This window comes from Neovison vison, chromosome 3, assembly GCF_020171115.1.
Source record: "Neovison vison isolate M4711 chromosome 3, ASM_NN_V1, whole genome shotgun sequence".
NCBI lineage: Eukaryota > Metazoa > Chordata > Mammalia > Carnivora > Mustelidae > Neogale > Neogale vison.
In genome coordinates this window covers 89,361,638-89,380,209 of record NC_058093.1, presented here as the reverse complement: position 1 = coordinate 89,380,209, position 18,572 = coordinate 89,361,638, and the positions used below count along the sequence as shown (strand labels likewise).

General features: G+C 36.1%; 1 protein-coding gene across 1 annotated transcript in view; it reads right to left on the bottom strand.

Annotated features, from left to right (window-relative positions):
• Nucleotides 1-18,572, bottom strand: part of LRP1B (LDL receptor related protein 1B) — a 1,985,448-nt gene that overhangs the window by 1,603,648 nt on the left and 363,228 nt on the right. The window contains exon 2 of the mRNA XM_044242553.1: nucleotides 9,537-9,659. Coding sequence (XP_044098488.1) covers nucleotides 9,537-9,659 — 123 coding nt within the window. The remainder of the gene's footprint in view (nucleotides 1-9,536; nucleotides 9,660-18,572) is intronic.

Below are 18,572 nucleotides of genomic sequence, written 5' to 3'. Positions count from 1 at the left end.
AGTGAAATTGGGTGTTCTTACAGTGTTATAACTACCACTGTAAGAATAAGATTTCATTTTACATCTCTTAAAATAAGCGTATAGTGCGTATAAATTTAGCACTCTAATATATATCCTCAAAGAAGAGAAGTCATTTTTAAATTGCTACATTGTTCTTCTATTGGTATAAAAAAAGATAGAATTTTACTAGGTGTGTAATAGATTGTTGTATTAATCTGCCAGAACTTGCCTCACAAAACATCATAGACTAGGTGGCTTAAACAACAGAAATTTATTTCTTCATAGTTCTGCAGGCCAGAAGTCCAAGATCAAGATGTTGTCAGGATTGTTTCCTGGGAAGCTTTTCTTCAGATTGCAGATGGTCACTGTCTCCCTGCTCCTTCCATCTCTGCACGCTTGCCCCAGTGTCCCCTAATGTATCCAAATTTCCTCTTCTTATAACACCTCCACAAAGCTCAGACCCACTTCAGTGGCTTCTTGTTAAGTTGATTATTACCTCTTTTAAGGTCCTACCTCCAAACACAGTCACATTCTGTGGTACTGGGCTTCAGCATGTGAGTTGAACATAAGAGTTTTGGGCTTCAGCATATGAGTTTTGAGAAGGCACAATTCAACCCGTAACAGACATTATAATAGGAAACTAAGAAATAGAATTCCTAGATTCTTATTCTAGTCTTGTTACCCATTAGCTATGAGATTCTTGATCAGGCACAATATGTCTGTGCCTAAATAAAAAAAAAGATTGATTTCTTTTCTTTTCTCTTTTTTCTTCTCCTCTCTCTTCTCCCCTTTGTTCTTTCCTTTCTTTTTTCTTTTTTTTCTTTTTTAATAGCCACTATACCTGCCTTATCCTTTTCAAAAAAAAAAAAAAAGTTTGCAAAGATCAAAAGATAGTAAATAATTCTAATGTGCATGTCCTTTAAAAATCATCAAAACATTATGCAACTTATTTTTACAACTCCTATTTGTTAAAGATGAGATTATTGGTCTTGTGACTGTATGTTGAATCCAAAGACAAATAATTTCTATTAGGAATCACTTTTCTCTCGGCAACTCCACCAGGGGTACTGGGAAGTATTTGATTTCTTTCTTGCTGTTGAGTCCTGAGAAAGATTTGTGCCATTTGAAGGATCCCCCCATCTAGTATCTGATCCTTCAAGGTTAACCAGTGAATAGCTTGGACAAACTCTTCCCTTCCAAGGGATCCTTTTCTCCGCCCAGTAAACAAACATCCAACAAACCTGCATGCAACCTGAGTGCACAGTATTAGCCCCATTCACTAAACTGGTATCCTCTCACCCAAGCCCTATTTGGTCTACCTATCTTCCATGAACTTGACTCCTTTGTGAGCAATCTCTCCCATTCTGAAAATCAGGAAAGCTAATGTTATGAAGATATTGACTTTAAAAAAAAAAAAAATCAACACAAAGTTAATCATGCTGCCTGAATCTGAACAGGGCCAATATAGCAATTAACAGAATGATAATACTCTGTCCTGCTCAAAATTCCCTAGGCATACAACGTCTGGGTTTCATATCCTGCTTTCAGGGAAGGAGGATGGAAGATGTGGGAGAAGGGACGGAAAAGAAAGGCACTGCCATTAAGATAAGTTCTTAGAACACAACATCCTTTAGTGCTTCATTTAACAAAATATGTCATTTTGGAAGCACTTCTGAGTAAAAGTCAAATGTAAATTTTATACACTGACTGTAAAGAATAAAACATCCTCCGGGAAGAAATGTGCTCACCCGTGAAAGGTAGAAAGCCTTCATCCCCAACCCCAAATGCTAGATTGGTTTGGATAAATGACGGATTGAACCTTTTCTAAGAAGCCTCCTTGTTCGGCCTTCAGCTTTGTCCCTATAGGGCCCTGCAAGAGCATTTGTTTACAGTATATCATCCCTTAAGCCAAAGAGATTTTATCAGAGTTGTCTGTGGAATTCACCTATTTTGTTTTACCCCCTTTACTTTACACTGTTTCAAAGTTGGTGTTCCCTCCAGTTTCCAGTACTGGCTGAGGGACACGAGTCCCGTTTTATCCTGTGACCTGTGATTTTAGATCAGAAAACCAACAAGCAAGGGACTCCTTGAGTCAAAAAGTGAGGCTTTTTTTTTTTTTTTTTTTTTTTTAAGCTGTTCTTGCTCTGCCTGTGTGAACTGTAGTCCACTTGGTTTTATCACCTCTGCCTCCAGTCAGGCTTTCTTAAAATTGCGGCAGCAGACTTGCAGAGATCCATTAGTACATTGTGGGGCAGAATGAAGAGAAAGGTCACCCTCCACCCATCCCCACTGTGATAAGAAAAGGAACCAACATTAGACAGACTCTTTAAATTCATAATTACACCTTCTCCCTCTTTCTGTCTCCCCTCCATATCAACTGTGAAGTGGGAGTCTTTTTATTATTAAAGAAGGGTCGATGTTTTTGGCCTCTCCATTGCTAAAGAGAGGAGTTTCCAAATAAAATGAAGAGCAAAACAAAAAAATTGAAAGAGACATAAACTGTCCTCATGGGTCTCATATGCTTTCCCTTCAATCTGTAAGATCATTTCAACTTCTCTGCCTAACGAAAAGCTTAGCTGCGTGGCTCTCATATATTAGCTCATTGTAAAGTGACCTCTATATCACTATTACTTAGAAAAAAGCACCATACTTCCATTCATTTTATTGTTCCTATAGTCCAGTTTCAGTGTCTTATTCTACTATATATTTTTTAAAGGGCAGGATCTGTTTGCTAATAACCTCCCACTTGAATTTCATTTTATTTCTCTGACCTCTGTCAAAGAAAGAAACTTTTGAAGGAAATTATAAAAGAGTTTCTACCTTATATCCTAGGGGAAAGGTCACCATATAAAATATAAGATGTTCATTAATAGCTTCCTATCTAAATAAAGTTTAAAATTCTACAGACCAGAAAAACAATAGAAGAAGTGATCAACTCAGGAAGAGGCACATCTAACCCTAATAACTCACAGTTATTTCCATTTTCCATAAATGGTTCTATTCCTATTACCCAGGAGACTTGTTACTTTTACTGGATTATTCAATTAGAATGGGTCACTCCCTATGTCAGTGTGATATAACCCCGCTGGGATAGCTTTTTGTGTTTTTCAAATGACATCATATTTTTAAATGAGGTGGCCTACAGGGTCCTCTGAGGAGCTGGATCTTTCCTTACTTCAGCCTTTCAAAATATGAAGGCAAATTCAAAGAAATATAAACTCTGTCTTCACCAATAACAGCCAGTGTACAGGAGGACAAAGGACCTTAAACTCAATTTTTTCATTTTGTAAAATGAGATAACCTCTACCTTTCAGTACTGCAGTGTTGACCAAGTGCATGATTATTCACTAATGTGTTTTGTAGCCATGTAGTTTAACTTTAGTTAATTTGTTAACATGATGTTTTTGGAAGAGTTCCTAGAAAAAGGCCACCTGTCCCCAAATAATCTTGATACTATATTTGTCTTAATGTTTGAGTATAACATATCTAATTATTAAAAACTATTAACTTAAGTCAAATGAGTGTTTGTGGTAGATTAATTTATCCTTAGCCACACCCGTAGAGAATAAAACCAATTTTCAGTAAGAATGAGAGAGGGGGCAGGGTACCCTCAGGGTAAGGTGCTTGGTCAGATCTCTAAGCATCTGCAATTCAGCATAGGGTGTGTGGTAAAGAAAGCCTTACTATGCAACAGATACTTTTTCTTTCTTTCTTTCTTTCTTTCTTTCTTTCTTTCTGTCTTTCAACAGAGAGAGAGGAAAAGGACAAACAGGGCATGGGCTGAGGGAGAGGGAAAGAGAGAGGGAAAGAGAGAGAATCCTTAGCAGGCTTGGAGTCCAACAACACAGGCCTTGATCTCATGACCCTGAGACCATGACCTGAGCTGAAATCAAGAGTCTGTTGCTGAACTGACTGAGCCACCCAGGAGACCTCCAACAGACACTATTTTATAAGAACATTATTGTGAGGCTGGTACGGTCATGTCCTCTGTACAGATGACGTAATGGAAGCCTGGAAAGGTTAAGTCAGTTGTCTGAGAGCAAAGATATTCATGGAGGAACTGGCTTTGGAGCCAAGCAGTGAGGATTCGGAAGCCCTGATGGGGCACTGAGCCTGGCTCCTCCCATGTGGCGAATGGAGAGATGGAAGAGGAGTGAAGGACACGAGGGCTCCTGCTGCCTAGTGCCTCTTTCTACCCAATAGCTACTCTCCCCTTGTTCTTTAATAGCAGAGCCACTCACTCCTTTTTGGAAAGCAATGGGCTCTGATGAAAATACTCATTGTCGGGGCGCCTGGGTGGCTCAGTGGTTTAAGCCTCTGCCTTCAGCTCAGGTCATGATCTCAGGGTCCTGGGATGAGCCCCACATCGGGCTCTCTGCTCAGCGGGGAGCCTGCTTCCCCCTCTCTCTCTGCCTGCTTCTCTGTCTACTTGTGATCTCTCTGTCTATCAAATAAATAAATAAAAATCTTTAAAAAAAAAAAAAATACTCATTGTCCCACACCGCGTATGTTTCATTCTGGCCATGGACATTTAAGCAGAAATCCACTGAGCTTGATACTTTGTTATACAGAGAGACTAGCACTTCCCTTTTCCATTTTCCCCATCCCTTCTTCCTGCCTGAAATGAAATTACCAACTGGCAGAGGTGAAGTAGTTGTGTTTTGACTCTAAGACTGACAGGTCCATGCTAGGGAGGGCAGAGCAGAAAGGTGGTGCTTTGCAACTTTTTTTTATAGAAGAACAACAAATCCCTATCTGGCTAAATGACTGTTTCTGCTCTGCATCAAATGCAATTTTAACCCACAAGGTGTTATGCAAACATATCTAATAGGAGAAAGAACCCAGTTATTGTAGATGACACCATACTGCCGAGTCTGGCCCCATGAGGTGGTGGGTACGCCCGTACCTCTGTGCCACATACGTCCACTGTGAGGGGTGATGCTGCTGTGCAGCGGTACCCAAGCACAGACCCAACTCCGTATGGAACAGTGGGTATAGTTCAGAGCTGACACTGCAACAGGGGTCAGCAAACTACAGCCCGCTGGCCAAATCCTTCCTGTGGCCTGTTGTGAATAGACTGTAAGCTGAGAAAGTATTTTTGTTTGTTTGTTTGTTTTTTGTTTCGCATCTTAAAGGGTTTGACAAATAAAAAACAAGAATACGTCATGGAAATCACATAGGACACAAAATCTAGAATATTTACAATCTGGCCCCTTACCGAAAAAAGTCTGCTGATTCCTCAGAGGGACAGGATAGAGTCAATGTGCCCAGATCACAACTAAGCAGGTTGCCGTTCTTACCCTCCTTTAAGGCTATTTTTAGTCTCCTTTGTTGGCCGGTGAGTCATTACATCCAAAGTATGATATGTAATTGAAGGGCAGCCTAAATTACTATCAGGAGGGGGGTAGTGTAGGGCAATAGGGAAGGAAAAGAAACAGTAAAACTGTTACCTTCCTGACTTAAAAAAGGAGAAACTAGTTTTAAGTATATTAATATCAGATTGGCAGAAAACATCACACATCAGCTGAAGCAGATTGTTGGAAAGGAAGTATCATTAAGCACTGAACAGAAAATCCTAGAAGAAATTAAATTTTGAATACCTCAGAATAAAAGTGCCTTTCAAGAAGACTTCCCTGCCACAGGTGGTGCTAAGCTTTCATACCATAAATAAACATGATCACCATTCACTTTAATTCTTGTCACACACAATGATGCTAGACTAACAACTGGATTGAAAGCGCTGAGTAGAAAAATGGTGATTTTCCTGATTTTCTATTCTCATTGCCTCATAGAACCTAAAGATGATCAACCACTTAGACCCTGAACAATTACTTCTAATAATATGGGGAAATAAGCAATTTTATTTTTAATAGAAGGCTAATGAATCATTTCTCACATCCAATGTAAGGATGTAAATTATTAAATTTCTCCAATTGCATATTTGAGAAAACATCCCAACACACAATCTAGCTTAATGGTAAACCAACCTCCCACATAAGTCTGGGGTCTTTTTTATTTTGTTTTTTGGTTTTGCTGGTTTGGTTTTTGTTTGTTTGTTTGTTTCTTTTCTTTTCTTCTCTTTTTCACTAGACCTTGAGTCTAAACAACACAGAAGAGGAATATATGTGCACATTAACACCTCAGATCCCCAAATACTTAAATTTCATTTAAGTTCAAAATTTCTTGTTTTTCTGCGTGTACCTTTGTCTTCTAAAGTATTTCAATCATCAGCATTTCACAAGTAAAGCTTTTATTCCTCGAAAAGTGTATTGCATCAGCCGTTTTCATCTAATATTTTGTAAATACAACACACTTTGTCTTCAAATCAAAGATAACAAACTTTCATTCAGACACTGAGCACAAAATTACCCTTCCTAAGAATCAGTCTTCAAGGTTTTCGATTTCTAGTATTTATCCTTCACATTGAATGTATGCATCCATATAATTATAAAATTATGCAATTATTTTATGTAGATCAGTGATGACTGCATATGAATGTCATAAAACAACACATTACAAAACACTATGATTAGAGAAAATGGTAATTGTGAACATCTGGATTGAGAAATTTAAATTTGAAAACCTCTGATATTTTTCATAAAGCTTTTTTCTATGCTTGTCCATATTTCAATGGGTACTGACTGAAATTATTTATCTGGAAGAGGCTAATTTAATGTAGATCAAAATATGTTGCCAGATCAAGTACCCAGGTAGAGAAATAGTCATGTCTCTGTTTTGTTAGGTAACTACACTGATATAAGAATAGTCTTAACATTTTCTTTAAGAATATTCAGCAATTTTGATGTCAAAAGAGTAAGAACAGCCAAAATGAGGAAATACTTTTAAATAGAATTCATCACATTTTATTGGAGAGGAAAATAACTATATACTTAAAAACTGCCAAAAATATCTTGAGCAGGTATGAATTCATTTTAAAAATATTTTAAGAAAGCAGAAAGTATATCTCTATTTTTAATGAAACCACATGTAATTTCTAACTTAAGGCCTCAGGCTGCTAAAGCCCCTAATTTCTGTGAAGGAAGGACGTATCTTTTCCAAAGCCCTAGGTGCTGTCTACCCTCTGGGCAGGATGGACATTCAAATATTTAACAACATTGTGGTGGATACACCTATTATTGACATAAAATGCCGACTCAATCAGGGTGAATGCCGGCTGGCAAACTTGGGTCTAATCCATTGGTGTAGCCCTGATGGTTATGCGCCATGTTCCTAGAGGTGTGGAGTGGGCATGGGAAGGAGAGAGGGATACTTGTCACCCACTCACTTTAGCATTCACTGCAGGGTCTCTTTCCTCTCTGGGCTTTGTTTGTGGTCACACAGGTCCTTGCTACTCTTCTCTACAGCATGCATCTCCAGTCTGAGTCTCCTACTGAGCTCCCTCTTTAGCACAAAAAGAACATCATTATTCTCTATTCTTCATCAGCCTAAAGGAAACTCCTGCCTTTATAGGCTCTCCAGCCATGTCTTCTCTATTGCTTTCGCTTTGTGTCAGGTACACAGTTCCATGGAACTGTTTCTTCCCTTTAACGAGGCCTTCCTGCACATGCATTCCACAAAGCTATCTCACATCTCTGTCATTTTTCCCACCAGCAATTTTGTGGAAGGATCAGGACAGAAACACAAGATTCTAGTACCAGAACTCAAAAATTTAACTTTTTATTCTGATTGTGTCATGGCAACCCTCCCTTGGAGCTAACAAGGATAAAACTCCCAGATGGTACTTCAATAGGGGATGGTCCCACCACATATATTTCATGCCCGGTGCATTTATTATTGTTGCCTTCTCTCATTATTATGCCATCTGCACCCAGAGCCATACTATTGAGATTTTTTTTTCCTGCTTTTTCATGTTTAAACAACTTTACTATTATATAATTCACATACTATACAATTCACCCATTTTAATATGTATGAGTCATTGTTTTTAAATGTATTAACAGTGTTGTGCATACATACCACAATCTAATTTTAGAATATTTTCACCTTCAAAAGAGATTCCATACTCATTAGCAGTCAATTCTTATTGCCTCCAGCCCTAGCTGGCCCTGAGAAACATTCACCTACTTTTCTACTTTTGTAGATTTGCCAATTTGAGATCTTTCAAATGAGTGAAATCATAAAATACGTGGACTTCTGTGACTTGCTTCTTTTCCTTTGCCAAATGTCTTCAAGGTTTATCCATGTAGCATGTATGAGGACTTCATTCTTTTTGTATTGCCAAATAACATTCTTTAGCATGGATTTACTACATCTTATTTATCCATTAGGGCTTTTTCCCCATTAACTTATTTTTTTTTCTTTTATCATGCCAAGAAACTTTCTTATGCTATAGAGAGTCTAGTAAAGGTTTTCTGAATTAAACTGGTGAGAATTACAAATGTAATAAACAACTACAACCTCTTCCTATGAAAGAAATGATCTGTTCAAAGGAAAGAGCAATTAATGCAAATATTCAAGAACCCATATGCTGAGAAACTTTAAAAACACTGGCAAACATAAAGAAAATGAATAATCATTGCCTCTGCTTTCTAATGGCAAGATTTTCATCAAAACTTATATTGGTCCTGGCTGCAAGACTTGTAAACAAGTAAATAAAAATGGAAAGTGGAACCAGTAATTGTTATTTCTTACAATATCAAGCACTAAGGATGATGGATTTTTTTTTCCTACACTTCGACCCAACAACACCATGTAGCTGCTTTGAGAATACTGATAAGCTATCACACCTGGTTGCAGGGAGTACACAGCCCAAACTAGAAGTGCTGGAAATATCAATATTAAAATTTAGGGGATTGTTCATACTCCAGAAGCTAGTGGGTATAAAACAAAACAAAACAAACAAACAAACAAACAAACAAAAAACGGTGTAGCAGAGTTAACCATGGCCCTATTATTTATAATTTTGCATTAGCAGCATTTTTCATGTATGCAAAGCCCTCAGTGGACTTCAAGTTAGAATCAGTTGTACAATACAGTTGGGACCCATGTGTGTGAAGGGCTTCTGAATCTAATATTATAAAGGCAAAGAATCTCCCTGTATGGGTGAATAAATATAATTTCTACCTTGCCATTTCAGATAAGAAAACATGTTCAATAATTTGTAGAGTGCCAGAAGACATTACCAGAAATAATATGGGAGCTCAACTTGATTACCTTACTATTCCTTCTACATGCTCTTCTGTCTCAAAATAGGTGAAATAAATTATTGGAAAGGGTCTTATTTTTTTCCTCCTCAAGTTATTTTTTTTTCTAGTAGTAACACAGTCACATTGAAACAATTAACCTTGCATTTTCTTCCCTTCAAAAATTAATTCACACTACAAAACTGCATTTTACGGTCTCATTCACACAGTCATTTTAAAGGAAACACAAACAAAAGATTTCAAGTTTCTTAGGCTATTTGGAAAGAAAAAAAAAAAAAGAAGCAACTAGAACAGCAGTCATCCATGAAAACAACTGACATTTAGTTTCACATGTAAGATAAATCTGAATGGCATGAGAACCTTTCTACTCACAGGTATCTAAAGACTCGTCTGAATCATCAGGGCAGTCAGGGTCCCCATCACACAGCCAGCTCTGGGAGACACAAGTCACATGATCGTGGCAAAGAAATTCACCAGGATCACACAATTGCTGATCTGAAAATGAAAATGTTTCGAAATAAAATATGAATGATCTGAATATGAACACAAGAGCAGTACAAAGATGAAATGTGAGAAAGCAATACATAAAAGGTCCATGGGTGTGATCCACATTTTCTGTTCAGCAGCAAAACTAAACCAATTATTTATCTCAATTTTAGCTACTCAGCTCAAGCACACAATTTTGATAAAATTGACTATGTTGCAGTCTCACACAATCTGTTCTGAAAATAGTTAAGAATTCTTTTTGTGTTTATGACTAGAACTTTGGTCATATTGGATAAGGCATATGACAATCACAGCCAGTAGGTTTTACAGCTGTTGATCCAAAGCAGACATTCTTGACTACAGAAATTTTAGTTTCCTCCTCTAAGAGTAAGAAAAATAAGAAATAAAACTTAAAATATTGTACTTAATTCCGATGTCTGAGAATTCAATTCCTAATCATCCATCCTGATACTGGGGCTACAGGTCTCTATGTCAATTAGATACCCATTATCATAATTCTTTCTTTCTTTCTTTCTTTCTTTCTTTCTTTCTTTCTTTCTTTCTTTCTTTCTTTTCCTACAAGTTCCCAGATGATAGTTTCTGCTACTGGATAGCAAAAGTGATAGTAACTTCCAAAAAGTTTTGCTCTAACTTGCGTTTCTACAATTGGCCGTATCTAAAAATCACATTATTTTCCTTCAATGGCTTCAGAATATTTAGGATCTATAGTCTTTATTCAAGTCCTAGTAAACTCATATGTCTTTTTGTCTTGTTTGGTTTTTTGCTTTGTTTTGTTTTTGCAATACACTTATTTATACACTGTGAATCTGTTTAATAAAATATTTACTTTTTTAATATTTTAAATGTCTGAACTAGGAATTTTTTTTACAGTTGATGATCTCTGAATGTGAAGAAGTGCTAGCCATATCAAATCTTAGCCATTTGATATCACTTACACTTTTGTTAGGTATACAAAGGAATGATTCAAGATAAAAAAATCTATTAGTAGGTCTTTAAATATGTAGCAAATAAAAATTCTAAGTGATATAAAAGCATGGAAAGCATGAAGCCATAACTTAATTGACTTTTTTTCCCCAGTAATATACAGAATGATGGTGCATTTTCCACACATTGGGATAAAGTATGGAATATTTTTTTCTTTGTCTCCCTCAACTTCTTCTCTCCTGACCCAACATAATTTTCAATAATATATATTACAAACCCACACAAACATATACACAACTTCTGGGTATATAACTATTTTTCCCACTTTCAAACTATAAATATTACCTGAAAGTTCTGATTATTTTATCGTATCCTGTTATATCTTTTCATAAATTCACCATCAATACCCTATTTATTACCACTATTATTATACTGGGTTTTTTTTTGTTTGTTTGTTTTGTTTTGTTTTGTTTTTGCATTAAGTTGATTGAACATACTCTATTTGGTTCTAGAATAGTAGCTACAAAAATGTAGAAGTCACCATCTTTGTCTGCTTGGTTAATAGGTCCAGGAGGAAACAAAGTACCTCTATGCAACAATTTGACAAATAAATGATATAGAAAATAATTGCTGAAAGAAGAGACCATAAGGGTGCTTAGATGGCTCAGTTGGTCAAGCGTCTGCCTTCAGCTCAGAGTCCTGAGATCAAGCCTCACATCAGGCTCCCCGCTCCAAGGGGAACCTGTTTCTCCCCCTCTCTCTCCCTCTGCCTGCTGCTTCCCCTGCCGGTACTCTCTCTCTCTTTTTTTTCTCTCTCTGTCAATAAAGAATAAAATCGTAAATAAATAAATAAATAAATAACCGCAGGGGTGCCTGGGTGGCTCAGGTTAAGTGTTTGCTTTAGGATGTAGTCATGATCCCAAGGTCCTGGGATGGAGCCCTATGGCTGGCTCCCTCCTCAGGGGGAAGTCTGCTTCTCTATCTCCCCTTGTCCCCCTCCACTTGTGCTCTTGATAGCTGTCTTTCTCTCTTTCAAATAAATAAAATCTTTAAAAAGTGAATCTAAAAAAAAGAAGAGACCGCAGATAGAGATGGAGACAAAAACAAAGAACAGGTTGGAGATGTAAGCATTACTTTAAAAATGTGTACGATTTAGATAAATGGAGAATAAATATAGGGCATTCTAGATGAGGGCAGAGTGAAAACACAACTAAGGAACTAATTACTAAACTGCATTTGAAATAAACAAACAAAAAAATTTCTTAAATTAAAATGACATTCAGGTTACAGAACCTTGATTTTTTTTTTTCACCAAACAGTTTGTGTGATATTTATAAGTATATTCCACTGCTAGAGGAGGAGGAGTTAAATTTTGTTTTAGACTGTCACATAACTTTTGTAGTTAATGTAGGAAAAGAGCATGAGATAAAATTCAAGTTGTTTTGCTTATAGACAAGGAGACCATATAATTTATCATGAAACTGGGAGAGTTCTGAAGATGAAGGAAGGCTTATTAATAATTATAATGGGAAACAGGGATAAACCAAGTTTATTCCAGGAAAATCAGAATGGATGTTCATGGTACCTATAGCTATTCTGCATTTGATTTATGATCTTGAGATGCTAGATTGTTTCCTTCCTTCTTACCAACCAAACTATAACAAATTGCTGTGAGGATAGGTGGAAAGAGATGGTGCCTTGCTAAAAACCATTGTATAACACCTGACTCAGTAAATAATCAATAAGTACTTATTAAAAGTATAAAGAAATAAAAAGGACCATAAAGAGTTGTTTATGGTGTTGGAAAATAGCATCTCAAAAACATAGGTCAGAGTCTGGAATGAAGCACTTTGATTACCGTAGGAAACTTTCCGTAGATAATTTGAAGTCATAGGAAAGTACTAAGGAAAGATTATTTATGATAAAATATTGTACAAAGTCAACCTCAAGAGACTATTGAAATTGTCTAGAGAAAAGCTCCTGATGATTGAACTGAAGTAATGAGGACCAAAATGGAGACTCTGCTGCAAGTGAGGTAAGAGTTAAGAATTGGTGACCAGGGCGCCTGGGTGCCTCAGTGGGTTAGGCCTCTGCCTTTGGCTCAGGTCATGACCCTGACTTTTTGGTCTCTAAATCACTTGACCATCACCACCCCCATCTTAATTTATTCATTCATTCATTTACTTATTAAACAATCACTAATGAGTTTCTACTATGTTCTAAGTACTGGGAATCCTTTTTATTTTTTATTTTTTTAAATACAGAGATTCTTGCCACCAAGAAACTGAAATTTTAGTGGGAGGATAGAAACAAAAATAAAATAAATGAGTTAAATGTATAGTATATTAGAAGATAAAACTTTGTGGAGAAAAATAAAACAGAGATGGAGATTAAGAATTGGAGGCTGGGGGCACGCCTGGGTGGCTCAGTGGGTTAGAGCCTCTGTCTTTGGCTCAGGTCGTGATCCCAGGGTCCTGAAATCAAGCCCCATGTCGGGCTCTCTGCTCAGTGGGGAGCCTGCTTTCCTCTCTCCCTCTGCCTGGCTTTCTGCCTACTTGTGATCTCTGTCTGTCAAATAAGTAAAAAATAAATAAATAATCTTTAAAAATAAAAGGCTGGAAAGATGGAGATATAATTTTAAATTAAGGTGGTCAGAGAATACATCACAGACAATGTTACAACTGAAATAAAAACCTCTGGAAGGAAAGGGTGCCATTCGTTTGAATAAAAGCTCATGATGTGGTAAAGGTCATACACCAAGGACCTGAGGCAAAAGGTGTCCAGAAAATTTAAAGAAACGCTAAGGAGATCAAGATGGCTGGGGGAAAAGAGATTAGAAAGAGCTGAGGTCAAGAAATGAGTAAATATAGGGTTGAAGGCAGCAGATGAAGGCTTGAGCTTTAATAAGAGTCAAGATGGAAAACCGCTGAAAGGTTCAGAGTAAAGAGAAAATCTAACCTACTTAAAAAAAAAAAAACAAAAAACTTCTGACTACTATGTTGAGATTAAATTTCAGTGAAGTAAAGGTGGAAATGAGGAGCTCAATTAGAATGTATTGCAATAATGTATATGAGAAGGGATGATTAGTAGTTAAATATATTGGTGAAATGGAGTTTCAAGACAGTATTTGATGAGGAAACTGAAGTCAAATATCCTGTTTACCACCTCATTAAATGTTGGAATCTTAAATTCAGATCTTTGACCCTCAGTGTATGACTCTTCAACTGTTTTGGGAATATCATGAGGTGTTTGTGGAAGTTCCAAGAATAAATATGCATCAGGCATAGATGCATTTAAATTTGAAATTCAGGAGAATAATCAAAGCTGGAAACATGGAACAGACCTGGAGCTATAAGAAGACAGTGAAAAAAACTATAAGAATAGATGAGGTGAAATTAAACTGGGGTAGGGGGAAGGAGCTGAGGGCAAAGAAATAAGAGTAAGTCAGGCAAGGGGATGGAGAGGGAAGAAAGTTTATCCAGAGATATACAAGGAGAAGGGCAAAGGAAAAGGATCGTACCTAAAATCATGTGACATCTCAAGAGCTGGAATGAAGTGGGTCATTTTGACAATGCCCAAGTATGATGAGTTCTGAAAAGATGGAGTAGACTTGTAGGCTAAGGAAAAGGTGCCAGCAAAGGAAGAGGGAATGGAGCCCAAGGATATGAAAGTGGAGAGTTTCCCGAGGAGAATTCACGGGGCTAGAATGAGAACCTAACACTAATAGGAGCACCTGCCCTGAGAAAGAAAGGATAGGGATACAGAATGGATAAATTGTTAGCTAGCAGGGAAGCTGGTATTCTTGCCTTATCATGATTTTTCAAAGAACTAAAAAATAAGATTTTTTTTTTTTGGAAACTTGGAAAAAAGGCACAATTGGAAAGAGTGGTGAAGGTTTAGGATAACTGCTATGAGGAACCGGAAAAGGAATCCACTAGGAATCTGTGAAAACGTTTCTTAGTAATAGTGATGGGGATCCAGCTAAGACTGAAAAGTGTATATTTGATAGTTAAGTATTTTATTCATTTTGTTTTGTATTAATGTCCAAACATTCACCTACATTGAACCACAGATACAGACTAATCCCTTTGAGAAAACCTCAGAAGAATACCCTTTGGGAAAATATGCAAACCACCCTCAATACATATTTACATGTATAGACATGTATGAAAATCCACTATATATATATATATATATATATATATGGATTTTAGGAGTAAGATTTTAAGAGTAAGATTTAGGAGTAAGATAGACTTAAGGGGATTTACCTAATGAGCCTATGTTATCAGCTTGCTAAGCAAGCTCCAACCTTTAAAGACAATTTGCACTGTTGTGATTTTGGGGACAGTTTTATATTATCTCTCTAGGAAACAGCAGTTAAGAATAGCTTGCTACTCTACTCACCTATTTATTTTTCAACCAGATATTCCACTTAATGTTGGGTTTTTAAAAGCATTGATTATACAATTCAAATGAATGAATTTTCAGTATTTCAAGGTGATTATTTTAAAAGATATCCAATGGATTGAGCTCCTTGAATCAGAAGCAAAATATGTTGTATGTGTATTTATTTTCCACTTATCCTATTTAATGCTTCTTGCCACACTTCTGAAATAGTCAAACTAATCTTATTTTAAATATCTTCCTATTGTATGAAAGGTAATGTTATACTCTGTAATTAAAACAAGAAGCTTATGAGAATGTGCAAGCAGTTTCACTTACACCCCTCTGGAAAAAGATCAAAGCTAGTACAATGTCGATCTCTTCATAATAATAGACTCTTGCAATCAAAAGACATGAAAATATTAGAATAACCATAGCCTAGAGAGTTTACTAAGTTTGGATTCACCCTGACTTAGTATGATAATCTTCCTACATTTATATGAAAACATATAATTGCTCATTTTAATAAAAACTTATAGCAATATTTTTGGAACTTGGACATAGATGGTCTTAAATGAAAGATTTTAGATACATGAATTGCCGCAGACTATCTAATTTTATTTTCTCATTTTAAGATCACAATGAACTGCTATTTTTTATCTTTTCAAAAAACAGGAAGAATTGAAGTCAAATACTAGAAGTAATATACATCAATTACATGAATAACTATGTAGATTCCAGCTCCTTGAGTATTTCACCATGATCCTTAGAAGTCAACAAATTTCCCTTAGAAGTTAACTCACCATTTAAATACTAATGAGAATGTTCATTTACAAAAAAAAAGAAAGAAAGAAAAAGAATTGCCTATTACATGCATAACAGGACACTATGGGGAGATTAAAAGGAAGTATAAATGATGAACCCTGGTAACTAATTACAAATTAAAGGTAAAGAAAGGGTAGTACCCATTTAACAGCTAAATTCCTGAGGAGTGAAATACTGACTCTAAGTTAAAGAATTTCTACAAATTCCTGCAAGAGCTAAGTATTAGGAAAAGGCTGTAACTTGGGTTTTCAGAACTCAGTTAACATCACAAATACTTATTTAGTATATCCACATCTTACTGCTAACGGATATATGATGGTTAATAATATATCATTTCTAAATGCTTGAAGAGAAATATAGCTATATTTCCTTTCTTCTCATATAAGAGGCAATGATTTCATCATTGGGAGAACAGAATTCTTGTAGAAATCTACAGAAAGTATTACTAATTCAGCTTCAAATTTCCATTAGGCTCATGAAAAATTAAGGGAGCTGTGTTAGTTATCAAGTAGCAGGAAGTACCTTACATCATTTGACTTTATATTTCCAGACTCCAGAAAAATGTGCATATGCAGATGAAGAAAAAAAATCCTCAGAATTTCATGTGAATTGTTTTTCATAATATGGTTAAAAGATTTCCTCTTTAATGCTTTCTTCTACTCTCCCTTCACAGTTCAACCCAAACTTTTAGTTCACTATACTGTTCTATCCACTTTCTCCAAATACAGAATTTTATGTGTCTTTACCCCTTTATTGCTTTGCTTCCCCTTACAAAAAGATTCTAGTCTTTCTCGAAAGTCTAAGGACATTTTAACTCCTTTAATCAAAACTTCCCATCAAAATTTTTCTTCCTCCTTCACCAGTTCCATAGCATTCCACACAGTGCTCACTTCAGCAGCACATATATTAAAAGTAGAACATTTTTAATACCAAAAGACCAAACAGCTCCTACCATATTTTGCTCTGTGTATTGTATTCACTGGTGATGACCTCCTGGAGGACAAAAGGTTGTCTTAGGACTTCATATTTGCCCTAACAAGGTGATTTCAACAGGAAAAAATCAAATTTTCCAAAAATAATTATACATTATTTTTGGATGGGGAGGGAAGGAAAACCAAAGCAATACCAGTGTTTTATATTTTATTATCAGAAAGATAAATAGCTTTATTTAGTTAATCACCAAAAATAAAACTAAGTTCTCCCACGGTTAAAATAAAATAACCTGAATATTAAAGATTATACTATATAAAATTAAAGCATCCATGAAAACTAAAAATCAAACTTGAAAGAGATTAAATGTTATCCTCCAGAGTCTCTTGAAGACTATACTGAAAATTACACTTTTACAATAGCTGGTTATGCAATGCTAACTTGGACAGATATGCTAATGATAGTTTTTTGTTTTTTTTTTTAAGATCGTTCCTTTAGAAATATCATCATTGTAAGTGCAAGATAAAATGTAACTCACCGTTTCAAGTCTACATTTAATAGAAATAGGAAAATATATTTGGATTATATTAAGAAGGTTGGTATGAGGAAAGGTAGGTCAAAAATTGGTCAAACCTGAAAGTATCATTTTTTTTAAAGATTTTATTTATTTATTTGACAGAGAGAGATCACAAGTAGGCAGAGAGGCAGGCAGAGAGAGAGGAGGAAGCAGGCTCCCTGCTGAGCAGAGAGCCCGATGCGGGACTCGATCCCAGGACCCTGAGATCATGACCTGAGCCGAAGGCAGCAGCTTAACCCACTGAGCCACCCAGGCAGCCCTGGAAGTTTCATTTTATCAAGGAATTAGTTCTCCCCACAAAATGTCCAGATGACTAAAAATAAACCATATTATATACATTATAAGACTGTAATCCATATTATCATTTAACTTTCTTAAATCCAACTTAAAAATCTGCCCAAACTTATAATAAAGGGCCAATCAGTAATGAAGAGTTTTAAAATCAAACACAAACAGAGACCAGCCTTGAAAATTCACTGAACAAACTGCTTTAGTCATACAAGCAAAGCTTAATTTAGATTATCTGGCAAGACAAATGAGGCTAACTTGACCTTGGTCACTTCTTGCTTATGCCTCTCAAAATGTAAGTGAAACTTAAATTGTTCCCCAAAATTGATATGAGGCAACCACTAACCAATTCTCTTCCACATAAGAAAATTCTAATATTGCAACCAATCACTGTGAGGAACAGTCACTGCTTCTACACTATACAAGCTGCTTTAAACAATATACTTCTAAGCCTCATTCCATGTATTGGTTTGAGTACTCACCATTTGCAAACTACCTTTTTGGTGTGCACACAATAAACTTTTGTTAATCACCATTTCAGTGATTCATTAGGTTTTTACTTCTTTTTTTTTCTTTCCTGATCTTTTGACCAGAGTACCAACATTTCAACGATAACATGATTTTTAATTAACAATTTCCATTGTCCTGCTGAGTCATTATTGGCAATTTAGAAACTTAATTACTCTAACTACAGACATATGTGCACAGACCCTCATACCCTCATATGGTATGTACAGATATTGTTGTATTTTAAAATTATCATACCACTCCACCAGAACTCCATTATCTCCAAAGCTAAGACTAAGTAAAAGATTTTAACCAAATTCCTGAATAAGAGTCCTCTGGTGGGCTGAATAATGGTACCCCAAAGATGCCCATATCCTAATTCCCAGATCTGAGAATATGTCACTTTACAAGTAAAAGGGACTGGGCAGATGTGATTAAGCTAACGATTGTGAGGTAGAAAGACTAGC